Source organism: Stegostoma tigrinum, chromosome 33, assembly GCF_030684315.1.
Source record: "Stegostoma tigrinum isolate sSteTig4 chromosome 33, sSteTig4.hap1, whole genome shotgun sequence".
In the NCBI taxonomy this organism is placed as follows: domain Eukaryota; kingdom Metazoa; phylum Chordata; class Chondrichthyes; order Orectolobiformes; family Stegostomatidae; genus Stegostoma; species Stegostoma tigrinum.
The window spans coordinates 33,374,401-33,392,356 of NC_081386.1; the positions used below are offsets into that span (position 1 = coordinate 33,374,401).

Genomic DNA, 17,956 nt, shown 5'->3' on the forward strand with positions numbered 1-17,956 from the left:
TTGCAGTAAACACAATGCGTAATTCCTATGACATGCAATGCTGTGTTTGACAATTGATTTTAAAATAGGTTCTTCTTGTATTCACATAGCTGTGACCTTTTTGCTGCACAAGACGTGTGAAGAATTTATTGACAATATTTTTGCCATAAAAAGGCCTTCAGTCTTACCAAGATTAAAACAGTTGTATGATTAAATTCAGCACACTGTAGGTCATGAAAACAATTTGCCAGCTAGGAATTCTTTGGCAAGTTTTGTACAGGGAAAATTATTTACACCATTGCACCTCAATTAGTATGTTGGCAAGTGGATTGTTGGTGATGCAACAAACTTCACATGGCCATCGATTATACCCAGTCCCACTAGCCAAATGCTCGATCAGAATTGATCTTAAAGTGGGAGTTGAAATGATGGCACTCCCTTCGAGACCCAAATGGCAATATTTTTAAAATGTGAGCTTCAGAATGGCATTCTGCAGCACTTATTAAAATATGACTAGATTCTTGATTTGGCTGATCTCTCCTTGTGCTGATCATAAAATCCCCACGCTGAATGCCATCTGTGGTGTGGTGCTCACCTCTAGGATAAAGTTCTGTAAGGGGTGTGTGTGTGTGTGTGTGTGTGTGTGTGTGTGTGTGTCAGTGTCAGAATGGTGTAGAGATGGCTGAGGGGACTAGTTTTTATTACTATATTCAGTGAAACCCTGTTACAAGATCAACTTCCTTGTAGACCCTGCATTCTCATTTCAGAGATTCAGATTATTTAATCAGCAATTTCTGTTTAAAATACGCAGGTATCTGCAATGTGCTGGCCTACAGTTGGCTGAAATATCTTCCTTTTAAGCTCTTGTCACTGCAAAACTCAGAGTGCATCCCAGACTTCCTAAGAGCACCAATGGTGCAGGGAGTGAGTTAATAGATATCACAACTCATAATAACCCTGCTGCCTCTCAACTTCCATCTGCAAAACCATCATTGAAAAGGCAAACATAAGAAATTGAATTGTAGGCCATGCAGGATCTTGAGACTGCTGTGCTAAGTCATGTTCGGCAGATTTCCTACCTCAACTGAACTGTCCCATATGTTTTCCCCACTTTCCTTGAATCATGAAATTGGCAATCCGCCTGTCCATGCTTTTGAAAGCACCAGTAATGGAGCACCGGGAGCCTCTGGGCTAGTGTAGTCCAAAGATTCATAACCGTCTAAATAAAGAAATTTTCTCCTTTTCTCAGGCCTAAATAATCAACCCTCTGCATCGATGTTGATCCCCTTTTCAATTCCCCTTGTCCTCCAATATCAATGACCGAAAGGTGACTATCAACCAGGATCTTAAACCAACCTAAATTAATAATGTAGGTGGAAGAATATAAACAGGGCACTTTGATTCTTCAAAGTTATTTCATCATTTTAAGTTGGGAATATGCTAGAATACTTGCTACTCAGCTGAGTGGCTGCAGCAGTAACAACCTTTTGAGGTGTTCGCCATTATCTAGGCTCCATTAGTCCACATGATCAACATCCTTGGCTTGGAAATGTCCAACGGCCTCTACCACAGTGCTTCGTGCTTCCAGCGTTTCCATAGCTGAAACCCTTCCATCAGTACAAGTTGCAGCTTTCATATCTTTATAAGCATGAAAACTTTGCATTCCCAACTAAATGTAAAAGTATGTGTAGTGGCTATATTAGCCCACACTCCATCTATTTTGCAAACCACGGGCTAAAGGGCCCTCTTCCATGCTGTAATAATTATCTATATCCCTCTGCAGCCACCTTATGTCTTCTTCACAACATACTTTCCTGACTATTTTGATGTTCTCTGCAAAGTTAGCTAACCTCAGTTTGCTCCCCTCGTTTAAATAATTGAGGTAAATTGTACGAATTTGAGGCCACAGAACTCTATTTTGTGGGACTCTACTCATGACATTTTACCAATCAGACAAAAACCCATTTGAAGTACTTTACATATATTAAGGCATTCAAGAGGGAATTATATGATTGTCTGAAAAGCAGCAATATGCAGGATTGCTGAGAGAAGACAGGAGGCTAGAATTAAGTGCAATGCTTATTGGGAGAGTCATTCAGACACAGTGGGCTGGCATTCTACACTAACAATTCTGTAACTCTCTCTTTCAAAATGTGCTACCTTTTATGAAGAATTGAAGTTATTCTGCATGTCTTAAAAATGCTTGTTCTGTGTAACCATATAATGCTTACCAAATATTTCTTCCCTTTGTCACAGCTGAAGGCAGCAGATTCAGCAGGTACTGACATCCCAGTCCAGTGGATGGAATCACAAGCTGGTATGCTTCTGAAGCTGATGATACAACAGTGTCCAACACAGTATGAACTTGGAAAGCTGCTGCAGATACTGGCTGATGTGAACTGTGCCCTGAAAATAACTGAAGACTTTGGTAAAGCTAATAAAGATTTTACATGTTTTTTGCACTTTGCGCAACCTCAGGCCATTGAGAGCCACAGTGGTTTTGAAGTGTAGTCGCTGCTGTGCCCTCAAAATGCAGTTGATGCAGAATCCTTAAATATTTTGAAGGAAGAGGTAGAGAGGATCTTGATTACCAAGGGATTGAAAGGTTATCAGGGGTATGCAGGAATATAGCGTTGACGTTTAAATCCGATCAGCCACGAGCTTTATCGGCTGGAAGGACCAAAAGGTGGCCTCTTGTTTCTTGTTCATATGATGCAATGTAGGAAACACGACCAAGTGTTGTGCATCAAACAGTGACGAGGTGATGTCCAGATAATCTGCTTAAGTGCTGTTGGTTGATTTTTTTTTAATCATTGAACGATGAGGATGATAAAGACTTGCAGCAAGAATTAGAACAGAGTTTAGTGGAATGAAAGTGGACAGGAACATAATGGGCATTTTGTGGAAGTTCCCTGTTTGTCCAAGAGACTGTTACTTATAACCTGCCCATACTTGTTGCATTGTTGACTGATGGTCAGATGCACCACCCCTACATCAGCCACTGGAACTCAAGGTTTTAGTTCAAATCTTGTGGCAACCTAATCCTACAATGAAAGCAGCAGTGCATTCTACAGCCTGTTGCTGATTGAACATTGCCCACGTATGAACCCTAGATGTGTGTATGGTTCTTTGTGTTTTCTGACAGTTTGGAAGCAATTCCTGTTCACAGACAGGGTACTTCTGGGGAACCAACAGGTGGGAACTAATCTTAGTATAAAATTTCCAACTTTCCTTTCGGCATGAAACTCTTCAACATATGAGTTGTGACTGGGTTGGGAGGGAAGGGGGAACCTGTCAGAAGATTGTGGGTTCACTGCACACTTGTGAAGAGCACAAACATTCTTGAATATTTCCTAGATAAAGTGTGGGGCTGGATGAACACAGCAGGCCAAGCAGCATCTTAGGAGCACATAAGCTGATGTTTTGGGCTAGACCCTCTAGGTCCAAAACGTCAGCTTTTATTATCTTGGATTCTCCAGCATCTGCAGTTCTCATTATCTCTGATCACAATTATTCCTGAATATTTCCTATTCACGTTTAACCGAATTTTAGGATATTGTGGAGTTCAAGGTGGTTTGCTGTTTCAATTTGTGACACTATTCAAGTTTCCAAATGAGGTGGAACCTTCAGGTGTATTAGCTATTGCCTTTGTTATATTAGTACTAAGAAGCAGGCTTCCTGTTTTAATTATTTTATGCTGGGTCTGTAGCTAACTTGTTGCTGACTGCTTTCTCTTTACTAATAACAAGGTACAAGGATTAAGGTCAAAGTGAATAAATAATTTCTAGATGACTTCACTATTGCTGGAGAATAGAATCTGGTGTCAGTTTTAAAAAATGCAGGCTCATGAAATCTACCCATGCTGCTAGATGAAGTTTATTTCTAAAGTGTTGGGGGTAGGGATTGCCATGTGGTTTGTATTATTTGTGAAAAGCATTCATTCTTTGGTAGGGAAATGAAGTTCGTGCAGGATAAGCCAAAAATTCAACAGTATGGAAACAATGTTCCATATGCCATGAATCATACAGAAAGGTAATAGCTTACTGTAACTTGTTCCTCTTTGACAATTGGAGTATCACTAAATCTGAGGAACTACATAGCATTAAAGTGCTTATTTACAGAGGAACATAATCTGCAAGCTAGGTTTATATTGAATGATAAACATGTCATCCAGACAAGCTCTTCACAGGGTGAATTTGAGGGAACTTTCTGAAGATGTCAAGTGCTGTACACTTTGACAAGCTAGCTAAAAAACAAAACTCTATAGAATTTATTTACTAAGGCCCCAGGATTGATTGATGCTGTTAGTATTTGTAACTCAGTGGTGTGTTGTGTAATTGCTCTTGCATGTTCAAATCACCTAATCAATGTAAGTGACTAATTAAGATTCTGGAGACCCGTTATCAATTAAGTATTTTTACCTGCAGGAGATCCTGATGAATTGCCAACAGTATGTTTCTGCTTGAATAAGGGAAATGGATCATCTCGTTGAGTTACTTGTCAGTGGTCCAGAAATTAATTTGCACCCATTTTCTGGGATAAACCAAGTGCTGACAGTCTGTATGGGGCTGGTCGTGCCAGCTACCTGCAGTTTTAATGTTGATCTGGGAAGTCCACATCTGATTGGACAGTCCAATAGGATTGATTCTTTCGCAGCCTACCCAGTGGTCTCTTTGAAGGGCTACTGCTTAGACTACTGCAAAAACAAATGAAAACCTGGCTGAGATTGCCATTAACTTGTCCTGCAGCAAGGAAAGATGTTTTGTTCTATTTCTAACTCTAGTTACTCAGTCGATATTTTAATTCGATGATTTTATTTCTGCTACTTCACTGTTTTTCTGTCCTTGGCCTTTGCTTAATTAATGTGGCAGGATGTAATGAAGCATCATGTGTAACTATAAAACTTTGCTATGTGACACACAGATGACGTTTTGTTTTCCATGTAGTTTCCCTGTCTCTCTCTTTGTACCTTTTATCTCCTATACTCCATAAACACTTTCCACAGCTGTTGGGGCCTCCCTGACTTGAATTTGGAGCTAGCATGCTTCTCGGGCTCATTGCTTTGCTTCGAGGCTTCAATCTGCTTTATGTTATGACTTAAGTCCTATTCAATCCCTGCATCTGCTAAACAATTCCTTAATAATGTCATTTTTTATGGTGCTGCAATGCATTTTATTACTGTTTCTGTCTTTTGACTTAGTTTCTTGTGGACAATGAGCAGCAAGACTCTGCCACCAGTCCCAGCTCTTTGAGATTTCTTTTGCTCCAGCTCAAGCAATTTCTGGCTCTTGTACGTCCACCTTGTCTTTGACTGGTACTGTCATCTTTTTCTACCTGGTGGTGTCTTTTTACTACCACTGTAGCTCGGCCTATGTCCAGGAGAGAGACTGTGAAAACTGACATCAGTGGTTCTTTATTACAGTGCACCACAAATGCCTCTAAGTCCACTGCAGCATTGCCTCATTGATATTGTCTTTCCAAGGGATACCTAGGAACTTGTATAGGCTTTACTGGGGAGAAACATCCAATTGGCAGAACAGCTTTTCTGTTCTCTTCCATGTGTCAGTGATCTAAGTTTCAGATCATGGTATGACGACACACAAGCAGGACCCTTACAGCCTTGTTGATAGTGTTGAATGCCCACGCCTTGTGGGGCCACTGAAAGACCACTGCTGCTTTACTGATTCATGTACAGTTGTCAACTTCTACATCCCCCTCCTCAATGTCCATCCTTAGGGGAAATGTTGATGTCCTCACTGCTCTGTTGCCCGATGTGGAAGTGTTGTAGCTGACAGTCTCCATTGTTTTGGACTTGTTGTAGCTGATGCTTGGACCACTCTTGGTGTGGCTACTCTCAGGGCTGCTGGTCGTGACATAGAGTGCATGTGATCGTCAGCTAGTGAGGTGGAGCTGCTGCAAAATCAGGTCTGTCAATCAACGGTGGTGCCACAGGTTACCAAAATCTGCACCACTATCACCTTCCTCATGATGAAATAAATGAACAAGAGAAAGTGGAATGGGGAGAAAATAAAATGAATCAAAGCCGATTGTAATTGATTGTCCAAAATGAGTATAGAAATTACCAGTATTTTGATGAGAAGGATATGATTTTGAAAATGTTTTCCTGTGAAAACTTACTTTTTAGTTTTAAAAAATGAGACACTCTCCTAAGTTCGTTTTAAAAGAGCTCTGGTTTATCTACTTTCTGGGAAACCAGTTAGTGATTTTGGAAGCTAGTTGCCTGCTTACTATGTAATGATATGTGGCTAAAAGGTTTCCAGTTGCTTGCATTAGGATAGATAGTCCTCAACCCAGGATTCACTAATGATCATGAATTTCTCAAATTAACATATTGCTTCCATGCTATTTTCTTTATTTTGTTTCCAGAATAAAACAAGTATTACACAAAAGTATATGTTGTATTGTAATTTTTATACTTTCTAGAGACAATCAATAGTCGTTTGTCTTTTTATAATTTAGGTCTAGATTTCCGAAAACTGAGCAGACTCAGTCAGCTCCTGCAAGACACCCCGATCTCTATTGATCCTTCCCTCCTTGTTGACTACAGCACAGGCACTTTGCAGAATGTATGTGGAAAAATTCTGGATCAACTGCAGAAGAAGGGACTTCTTGCTTTAGCTAGACAAGTGGCTGACCTAGGCCAGCTTCCAGTAGACCACTTAGTGGTCCATGAGGTAATATTTTATATATCTTAAATATTTAACTTTTAAAACTCAAACATAAAAGTGGTACTACTACTGTACATTTTTTTGGCAAAGTCAGGGAGAATTAAGAGTTGGAGGGTTGGGCGCTTCTTTCAGATTAAATTCAAGTTGAAAGTTCCTACATTAATTCAATACAAGTTTTTAGTTCGAGAAGAGATGCACTCCATATTTGTCACCAAATGGAGCGTGGCATAGCGTTTGCTTGACGTTGGAGACTCTATGGAATTTTTGGCTCTTGATTGCTTACGTTGGTGAATTTGCCATTCTGCAATCCATTGCTTAAAGAAAAATGCAACATGAAATCTAGAAACTTCCCTGTAGGAAAGCAAAACAATAATAGCCTGATTGATGTCATGCTCATTTTGGCAGAGGTCTGTGCATGAATTACCCATCAACCTTTGTCTGTGATTGACCCGCAGCATGGTAAGACATAGGAACGGAGATGGGAAAACCCAAAAATGGGAATTTGTACCCAAACGTGTACCAGTAATTGCTATATTTTACACACATCTCTAGTGTTTGATTTCTTTTTCTCTCGTAGGTCACTCAGGAGCTACAAAATTTGAAGCAATGTGGTCAATGGCAAAGGAAGGAGACCAGGATAAATTTTTGGAAGAAATGCCATGAGTGTTTCAAAAATTACTTGATATCCAATGTAGTTGCCTCTGAATTCTTTCTGACCCAGGCCAATGAGATACCAATAATTAAACCACAACTGCCTCCATCTTTCAAAGAACAGTCTGTGAACATTCAGGAAAGATGTCTGCTGTTGACCATTGCTGGCCATTGGATGTCACAAAGCAATCCCCCAATCCTGGATCAGTTGGAAGAGCTGGAGAAGAGGATTTGGTTGTGTCGTATCAGTCAGCAGACCTTGCTAATGTCCACAACTTCAAGATTTGCCTGGCAGGTTTCAGCCTGTGGTGAAATAACTTTTGATGAAGCCATCAAAGAGTTCGTATTCTCAAAACTGCCTGCTCTGAACTCACCAAAGTATCTCCAGCTTGAAGGGTTTCCCAACAAGGACATGGCTTCCAACTGTGCGCTGGACACTACAGAAAGAGAGGCTCTTAATATTTTGGTTGGCGAATTGTTAGATGGAGGCTGCACTCATGAAGCCAGTAGAGTCTGTAGATATTTCAAATTTTACAACCAAGACGCATCTCTCGTACTCCACTGCAGAGCCTTGGCTTCAGGAGAACTACAAACGGTAGATTTTCACCCCACGATGCAGATCATATTGACTGCAGGAGCATCTTTTAGCGGAGAGATAGAATTCCATCGAAAAACAATTCCAAGTTGTAAGTTAGCTTACTTGTACTTTTTTGAAATAGAACATAGAAACCTGAAGCACAAATTATGTCTTTTATCCCATTCTGTCAGCGCTAGCTCCATGGAAAATTACTTGTGCTTTGTCCTGCACCCCTGCCTTTTGGAGATCCTCCCTCTCGGATACTTTTCTTTTTAAAATGGTTTATGGGATCAGATTATACCACCTTTTCCAGTGGAGCATTTTATGTCCTGACAAATTGTTATCTCATTAATAAAGGAAAAAAGGGACTAAGTACCCAATGATGCAGCAGGTCAAGCTGCTGTACCACAAAGCACTGGGATTTTGGTTAGTTATCTTGGTTTGGGTGTGTAATGAGGTAACAGCAAATTGTGTAATTTATGGAGTACCTTTTAGTGTAAGTGTTCCCAAGACACTTCACAGAAGTATTATTAAACAAAAGCTGTCATTGAAACAGAAGAAAGGAAATGTTTGATTAGCTGACTGGATGTTTGGTCAGAGAGGTATTTTATAAATTTTTAAGGAGCATATTAAAGGTGGAAATGAAGTGGATACACTTGAAAGGATATGGAAGGTATTCCAGAGGTTGGGGCCTAAACAGTTGACAGTACTGCCGCTAACATTGGAGCAGTTAAAATTGGGGATGCACAAGAGAACAGAATTGGAGGTTAATACATACTTCAGGGGGATGTGGGGCTCACGCAGATTAAAGGTAAGGAGGGAGTGACATCATACATTTGAATTGCCTGTGGAAAATAGGAGGTGGTGAGAGTTAAGACCTGGATGTCAGTTTTGGCTGAAGATGTTGGAATAGCCAGATGTTGGAGTAACAAAGGCACAAGTAAGTGAAAATGAAAGTCAAAACAAAGTAAGAGTACTCTTATTTATATGCACACTATCTTAAATACATTGTATTTCATTTATACGTTTGTCTATTTATTACAACACTCAGTATCCAAAGGCTTTTGTCTTTGACTGAATGAGGCTTGTTTATTGTTAGTGGATGCAGATGTACAAGTGTGTTTACTGTCACCCTAAGAGGCCTCAAAAAATTGTAACTTTTTATGTAGAAAATAAACTAAAGTGGAAAAGGAAATATTAACGTGGGTTGAGAGGTGATAAATCCTTCGCTAGTTTAGTCCAGATACAATACGGACATTAAAATCAGCAGGCAACTCAGTGAGTCATTGAGTGTTACTACTCAGTATACAGGGACGCGATGACCTAATGCTATTATCGCTGCACTGTTAATGTTACATTACCAAGGTGGGATTAGTGAGCCTTGTTATCAAGATTTGGGTTGAGACATTTGTGCGAATGATAGACAGAGCATTCCTTCCAACAGTTTCTCTTTTCAGAAGATTGTTATTCATTTAAACTATTGCACTTGTATGCATGTGCGTGTTGTTTTCTGTATCTCCATTTTTGGTTTTTATTTTGACAAATTTGCATCTCTAATTCTAAAGTGTTAACCGACTGAATGAGACTGTATAAGCATTTGACTTGACAGAATTCAGTGCAAGTTTGCAATCTGTTCCCATGCTGCTTTACACTTGCAACCAATTCTTTTTGCCTTCCTCAGTGAGCAGTATAGCTTCATCATTTGGCCAGTATTCTGAAGAAGACAGTGTCAAAGACCAGGTCGTTAAGGATCTTCAAATTCTCACAAATGAGTGTCATCATGGCAAAGGTTATTGTCGCCAGGTTCTTAGCTTGTATCAACTCTCAAAGGTACTGGCGTTGACCTTTTCTCAATATAATTTGTGATAGAGACCAGTTAATAATGATCAGCATTGTTCTTAAATCAAATTCAACTAAAAGCAAGCCATGGATTGTATCTAAATTTAGAACAAGTACATAGAAGAGAAATTGACTGCCTATCAGTGCAAATAAGATGCCTAGAATGAGTGAGATGATTTTAAATTTTGTATTCTGTAGCTGATTGTTCAAATTTTAAATCCTTGATGCTGTTAACTGACCATGCCTCTCAGTTCACAGATTTATGGAAATCTTACAACACTGAAGGAGGCAATTCAGCCCAGGTGTCTGCACTAACTCTTCATAATGGGCATCATTATCCAGTACCTAATCCTGATTTTTCCTGTATCTTTGCATATTATTTTTGCATTAAATAAGTCATTGAATGCCTTAACTGAACTTGCATTCATCACACTGCAGGGAGTGCATTCCAATGCCTAACTTCTGACTGTGTGATAAGTTTTGAGAAAGGACCTGATACAGTTGTATAAGATTATGGCGGAAGGTGTGGGGGCAGGGGGGTTGTGGGGAGAGCGTAAATATGTTGAATGGGAAGGCACTTTTTCCATTAGTACAGGAGTCAATAACCAGGAAGAATTGCGAAGAACTATTTCACCCAGAGGGTGGTGGGAGTCAGGAACTCACAGCCTGAAAATGTGGTTGAGTGAGAACCTATCTACGTATTGTTTAAATAATAATATTAGTTTAGGCTGCTATAGTATCTGGAACTATGAACCAAAATCTGGAAGATGCAATTATTGTAGTGAGATCTTTGATCCATGCAACATGAAAGGATGAATGACCTCCTTCTGTACTGAATGTGTCTGAATCTGTGGGTATTTACAGGACATGGAAATTCTTTTGGCCACATTGTCAGATACAAGTGTGTGGCCTTCCAATTTCTGTAATTCACTGCTATTTTGATATTTATTCTGTTTGTAAGCTTCAATTATTTCTGTATTTGCATTTTAAAAATACATATTTGTACAATGGGTCGTTGTTTAGGTGACAAATTACTGCCAGGGCTTACAATAGTCTGTGCAATTACATGAGATAACATTATACTTCACTGAAAGGGGATATTGAACACTGCAGAAGGAAGAGTGTCATGAATGATTCGTTAAATAAAAAGAACCTAGCGGAAGTAGAGCAGAAGACAAATGGGAGAGGAACAAAACCAGAAAGAAGTTACTGGTTGTCGCAAAGCTAGGGGCGTTCGGATCATTGGGTAATTGTGTGGAGAAGAGAAAGGAAAGGTGTAGATTCCAGAGGTGACATTCAAGACTTAACAAACTACATGGGTGGTATCAGATAGGTAATTATTGTTTTATGCAGTACAGAGAGGCAAGTTAGCCAATTGCCAATTACTTTACGAATCTTCTCATTGTATTTTGAGATTTTGCTAGATCATCCTACTTTAATAAAGTGCATTGGTTATTACAGCAGTAATCAACAGTATGTGTATCATTTTCTCTTGAGTATTGCCTGCATTTTGTTTCATAGCTTTATTTCGGTTTCCTAATTTGTTTTATGAATGGATAGTTTCACTTTATAAATAAGTGCATAATAAGCATTAGTCATATGTTTTACTTATTACCCAAAAGGAGCTTGGCTGTTCTTTCAATGACATATCAACTCAAGATTCTGATACTGTTCTGCGAGAAGTATTGTCGTCTCAACAGCCTGATCGATATAAAAAAGCCCAGGCATTTATCTCAACCCAGGAGCTGAAGCCGGAAGCAGTGGCAGCACTTATAGCTGATGAAGTTGTTCAGGCTTCACTCTCTTCAGTAGATGCCAAAGGTAAACGTTATATTTCCGTTTAGGGAATCCGATGCAAAATCCCTCACGAAAACTACAAAATAGCATGAGAAAATATTTTTAAGAGTTTGCTTCAACTCTTTCTCATTAAAATATTCTGTCTGCTATATGGGACATTTCAAATTTTCTCTTGCTTTCTCATTCCATCCACTTGACTTATCCCATTCTCCCCACCCCACCGTCTAAGAGGAAGAGGAGTTGCACGTGGGTTTGAATTTGTAGACAAAACATTGTGAAAGCTGCCCCCTGGTCTGTCACAAAATTGTGGCTGATTCCAGTTTGTCTACCGGTGTGTTTCTGGATGTTAATGAAAATCTAACTGGCCGCACAGTAGAAACATTTTCCAAAAGATAATTAAAACTTGAATTTGAATGAGGTCTGGTTGCAAATACAGCTGGATCCCCAGCTTCCAGCTATTCCTGATCTAGAGGCCATGATCCAGCAAGTTATTTTGGTAGTTTGCCTGTCAGATCTAAATGAGACTTCACCAAAACATTCCGACAGTTGATCACCTAGAGACTGAAATATTTGAGTGGAATATAAACACCAACATGGATATGTTGGAGAAAATTACCTGTTCCTATGTTGTATGTTCTATTTCAAATTGCCCGTAAATTAGTCAAGTTGTTGAGCAATGTAGTCATTTATTAGTTTAGCTAGTTTAGAGAAATATGCCACCTTGGATATATTCCATTTTCAATCTCTCTAATCCCATTATTGACTTACAAAGCAGCTCTTCTATGGCTGTTCTGTCTTTTTATCTCTCAGAAGGATGCCTGACATTTCCAAAGGAAGATTAATGTTGATTATCTGTTTGATTCTGGTCTTTAAAGGTGAGGTTTTATCAGAAATGCTCACAGTGGTATTACATCGATGCAAAGGTCATCTGGGATTTAGAAACCTTTCTAAACTAATGGACATATGAGACTTTGCGACAGTGTGTTTTGAGAAAAATACTTATGACAGTGTGTATGGAAGTCGACAAGGATTTTTTTTCTGTTAACAGAAATCTGACTCAGACTTCAAAAGCAGCTGGTTTCAAATGCATAATTTTTTAACTGCTGAAGGAACTCTAGAGGTAACAGAATCCTTGCTTAAGAATACTGTAATAGATATTTACGCATTAGGGTATGAGATCCTTGAACGTGAGGCATGCCTGTTCCCCAAGCAGCCACATCTGCTTATTATTACAGTATTCTAAAACGTCAAACTGTTTCCTATTTATATATCATTAATCTTAGGATAACACTTGCGATAAAAAGAAACATTAAAGCGCTGAAATCTAAAAGCAAAACAAAGTGCAAGACTGACGACATCTGAGGGAGAGGTCAACTTAACGTTTCTGAGGCCCTTCTTTGAATCTGAATGACCTCCCTTGAAACAATCTTTTAGTGCAGACAGCTTTGGTGCATATTAAAAATCCTTTATCTGTTAGACTGTTAAATTGGCCTAGGTGTCCTTACGTTGGGAGGGAGGGTTTGGTCAATGTTCCAGGATATGATATGGAGATTCCAGTTGGAAAACTCACTGGTGTGGAAACATGCTGACGCAGTTATTTAGCTTCCTCTGTTAGAGCAGTCAATGAGTGGGACCACATATGAAAGACATGCTTGAGAGGAGACCTGGAAGGTCATTAGCACTCCTGGAACTGTGCTCTAGCAAGAGGTACTATCTTTAGGAGAGATAGGGAGAATATTAATGATAACCAAAATTAAACTGATGGACAACTTGGAAGTCCACACATCAGAATGCTTCATACTCCAGGGACAAGAAACATGAGTTTCCAGAAATTGCATTCTTTTGCTGACATGAATCTTGTGGCCTTGGTGGGATCCAATTTAAAATATACTGTCTATTAATCATCATTATTCGGTGAAGGACATCATTTTTGGTATTGTGTTCTCTCAGCTTTCTCATAACAGGATCACTTATTATGTCACACTACACTTAAAAGGTGATTTTTATTATAAACCAGAAAAATAAACTGGTTTGTGTACATGTGAAGTCTGAATTGGGCAAAACTGTATGGTCTTCTGTGCTTGCAGATACACTCTTAGGGAAGATGCAATTTTTTCATTTGTTTCTTGATAGCTTGATAATTTCCGACACAATAGGAGTCAATTTGGCCCATCATGTTTATGCCTGCTCGCAGCAGAGTAGTTCAGATGCGTTTCCATTGCTGCTTCTACCCTGTTCTAGCAGGCACTTGATTCTTTGCTGTATCGCGAATCTTTGGATATTACTGATATATCTTTGCGGTGTCTTTCGTGGAATTGTATGTGCTGCATCTTCAATTTGTGTCAGTGTGCTATAGCTGCTAGATTTTTACTTTTATTTGTTGATTATTTTGGAATTTATCATTTTATGGTTTAATTATTGATGATGCCAACTGGTTTACTACTTCAATTATGTTACCTAAAGATTCCTTTTTGTTTGATGTGATATCCATTATTGATGTTGAGGATTCTTCTTTGCAAGGTTGAGATGTCAGATATTCTACTCAAATTTGTTACTTCCTAGTCATCTTAGTAACTAATGTGGAACTTGGATTTGTCAAAACTAGCTGTTCACTGTGCCGTGTTGCAATTTGATTCAATTCAGTTGCAGATCTGTCCTTTATCTTAAATTGCTGCCTTTTTGATTGCATTTCTTCTTGGAGTTTGTGGGCACTTGGAGTCTGAACTTGCTTCAATTTTGATAGATGTGGAAACCATTTCTGCCAAAGCAGTTTAGTTACAGGGTTTTTATATACATTCTTCCTAAAGTTTATGGAATCCTCAAAAATCATCTACCAGCCATTCCTTGACATTTTGTTGTTTTAATCTTTTTCGCTTTGAGGGAGATCCGTTTCCATACTACCTTTTCTTCACGGGAATGAAAATTCCTACGTGTAAGGTATGTAAGTTTTCTATTGTTTGGTATTGCTCTTCATTGGAGAGTTGCTCATGCTTGTGACATACTTAAGTGCAGTGCCGTCTGGACCGTGTAGTTGAACTTCTGTCAGCTGAAAGCAATGTTTCATCAGCCAGGGCTCATCATCTTGTAATATTATATCACTTGCTTTTATGTATGACTTGAAACTCATAAGGTGCCCATAAACATTAATATCAACTTGTAAAAGTGTTCTATTTGGCCATAGTTTTCCCATGGAGCAACTTTGAGTTTTTGTCTTCGGCTGAAAACTTCTTTTGCATTTCCTTATTTGTGTGGGTAGCTCTGTGGTCTTTTACTTTTTAGTGACTGTGTCCTGTTTCAACATGTTTTCTGAGAGTGACCTACTGCTTTATAATGGAAGCAATTCGAGAAAACAGGCCTGTGATTGTGTTAACAGGCATCTGTTCAATGTAATGTCTTTTATAGTATGGTACCTTTTAGAATTTAATGGATTCTAAAGATTTCCTATGCTAAATTTGATCATCTCCCCTTAGGATTGCTGTGTTGTTGCTTCTGAACTGCTGCTTCAGTCATCAACTGCGTGACTTTCTCCAGTGTCAGGCCTTTTTTGGACTGTAAATCTAATAAAGACTCATCATTAATGCCTACAGTAATTTGCTTTCTTTTGATTTTAAGTCACAATAGTTGCATTTCCCTTCCAGTCTTTAGAGATCATTAACAAAATTATCTATGGATTCCTGAGTGCTGTATTGTTATGATAAATTATGCTTTTTCTAGTATTATATCAGTTTGAAGACTGAAGTAATTTCAAAAGTTTTCAGTGGCTCTTTGAGTGTGTCTGTTGCTCTTAGCCCCTTTAGTGAACAATAACGTCTGTATTCCCAATTGCATACAAAAGTGTCAGAGATAATGGGGACTGCAGATGCTGGAGATTCCAAGATAATAAAATGTGAGGCTGGATGAACACAGCAGGCCAAGCAGCATCTCAGGAGCACAAAAGCTGACGTTTCGGGCCTAGACCCTTCATCAGAGAGGGGGATGGGGAGAGGGAACTGGAATAAATAGGGAGAGAGGGGGAGGCGGACCGAAGATGGAGAGTAAAGAAGATAGGTGGGGGGAGGTAGGGAGGGGCTAGGTCAGTCCAGGGAAGACGGACAGGTCAAGGAGGTGGGATGAGGTTAGTAGGTAGCGGGGGGTGCGGCTTGGGGTGGGAGGAAGGGATGGGTGAGAGGAAGAACCGGTTAGGGAGGCAGAGACCGGTTGGACTGGTTTTGGGATGCAGTGGGTGGGGGGGAAGAGCTGGGCTGGTTGTGTGGTGCAGTGGGGGGAGGGGACGAACTGGGCTGGTTGAGGGATGCAGTAGGGGAAGGGGAGATTTTGAAACTGGTGAAGTCCACATTGATACCATATGGCTGCAGGGTTCCCAGGCGGAATATGAGTTGCTGTTCCTGCAACCTTCGGGTGGCATCATTGTGGCAGTGCAGGAGGCCCATGATGGACATGTCATCAAGAGAATGGGAGGGGGAGTGGAAATGGTTTGCGACTGGGAGGTGCAGTTGTTTTTTGCGAACTGAGCGGAGGTGTTCTGCAAAGCGGTCCCCAAGCCTCCGCTTGGTTTCCCCAATGTAGAGGAAGCCGCACCGGGTACAGTGGATGCAGTATACCACATTGGTAGATGTGCAGGTGAACCTCTGCTTGATGTGGAATGTCATCTTGGGGCCTGGGATGGGGGTGAGGGAGGAGGTGTGGGGACAAGTGTAGCATGCTACACTTGTCTCCACACCTCCTCCCTCACCCCCATCCCAGGCCCCAAGATGACATTCCACATCAAGCAGAGGTTCACCTGCACATCTACCAATGTGGTATACTGCATCCACTGTACCCGGTGCGGCTTCCTCTACATTGGGGAAACCAAGCGGAGGCTTGGGGACCGCTTTGCAGAACACCTCCGCTCAGTTCGCAAAAAACAACTGCACCTCCCAGTCGCAAACCATTTCCACTCCCCCTCCCATTCTCTTGATGACATGTCCATCATGGGCCTCCTGCACTGCCACAATGATGCCACCCGAAGGTTGCAGGAACAGCAACTCATATTCCGCCTGGGAACCCTGCAGCCATATGGTATCAATGTGGACTTCACCAGTTTCAAAATCTCCCCTTCCCCTACTGCATCCCTCAACCAGCCCAGTTCGTCCCCTCCCCCCACTGCACCACACAACCAGCCCAGCTCTTCCCCCCCACCCACTGCATCCCAAAACCAGTCCAACCGGTCTCTGCCTCCCTAACCGGTTCTTCCTCTCACCCATCCCTTCCTCCCACCCCAAGCCGCACCCCCCGCTACCTACTAACCTCATCCCACCTCCTTGACCTGTCCGTCTTCCCTGGACTGACCTAGCCCCTCCCTACCTCCCCCCACCTATCTTCTTTACTCTCCATCTTCGGTCCGCCTCCCCCTCTCTCCCTATTTATTCCAGTTCCCTCCCCCCATCCCCCTCTCTGATGAAGGGTCTAGGCCCGAAACGTCAGCTTTTGTGCTCCTGAGATGCTGCTTGGCCTGCTGTGTTCATCCAGCCTCACACATTTTATTATCTTGCATACAAAAGTGTACCTGATTTACTATCCAATTTGGAGGTTATTCTATACCTCAAAAATTGTTTTCTCCAGGATATCCAATTTTGTGTTCTATCTGGAACATTTATGAAATTAAATCTTTCTGGTAGTACTATTTCTGATTCTTTGGCTTTCTAGTGGTGACTAGTTATTTTATCTTTGAAAGTTCTTATTTTGAACTAACGATGGTTCGCCCTTCGCTGCTTCACAGCTTTGCTGTCCTGAGAATTCTCCTACTCTTTGTGGCTATAAGAAGTCTCAAGGAAAAAGTCTCATGTTAGACCAGAATTGCTCACTTCTTTACGTTGCTCTTGGTAATCTACTTTAAATGACTGCAAATGTGACTCCTCAGTTCTGTATTCCAGGATTATATAATTTTCTCTCCAGGCCCTGTTAATTCCATATTTTTGTTCCTTAGCCATGTCATATGGTATCACTGCACTGAATGGGAGCCCTGAGTTAAGCTGCAACTTTTTCATTAATTTATCTTCTTTGAGCCTGAATTGCTACATTATTTAAATTCCCCAATGTACCAGGGATATTTGCTTTTGAGACTTATCTATGTTGTGAGTTCTTTGAACTCTGATTCAGGAGTGATCCAAGACCACCACCTTTGAGATGCAACCCCTTCTTAAATAGTGTCTTCTGTTGGTTCTGAAATATTTTCTGGTGTTTTCTTTTTAGGCATTCTTCAGTATCAAATGCTGTCAAGAGGTCATTTAGGACTCAGCTATCAGCACCATTGTGTTTTCTTTGGCGTCTTCAGGTTTACCAACATAATAGCCTTTTTGGAAGCAATGCTGCTAAATTTAAATCTTCCAGATCCCATGCTGATTGCCACCAGTGTGCTATCATTCACACCTAAGTGTATGCGTTC

The 17,956-nt window shown here is 40.5% G+C and overlaps 1 protein-coding gene across 2 annotated transcripts in view; it reads left to right on the plus strand.

The window, feature by feature from the left end:
• spg11 (SPG11 vesicle trafficking associated, spatacsin) overlaps nucleotides 1–17,956 on the plus strand; it is a 143,179-nt gene that overhangs the window by 97,356 nt on the left and 27,867 nt on the right. The window contains exons 28-32 of one of the 2 annotated variants that reach the window (XM_059639165.1): nucleotides 2,236–2,407; nucleotides 6,460–6,674; nucleotides 7,246–8,005; nucleotides 9,578–9,726; nucleotides 11,358–11,556. In XM_059639165.1, coding sequence (XP_059495148.1) covers nucleotides 2,236–2,407; nucleotides 6,460–6,674; nucleotides 7,246–8,005; nucleotides 9,578–9,726; nucleotides 11,358–11,556 — 1,495 coding nt within the window. Of the gene's footprint in view, nucleotides 1–2,235; nucleotides 2,408–6,459; nucleotides 6,675–7,245; nucleotides 8,006–9,577; nucleotides 9,727–11,357; nucleotides 11,557–17,956 lie in introns of those variants that run through there. The other variant, XM_059639166.1, reaches the window with a different exon arrangement.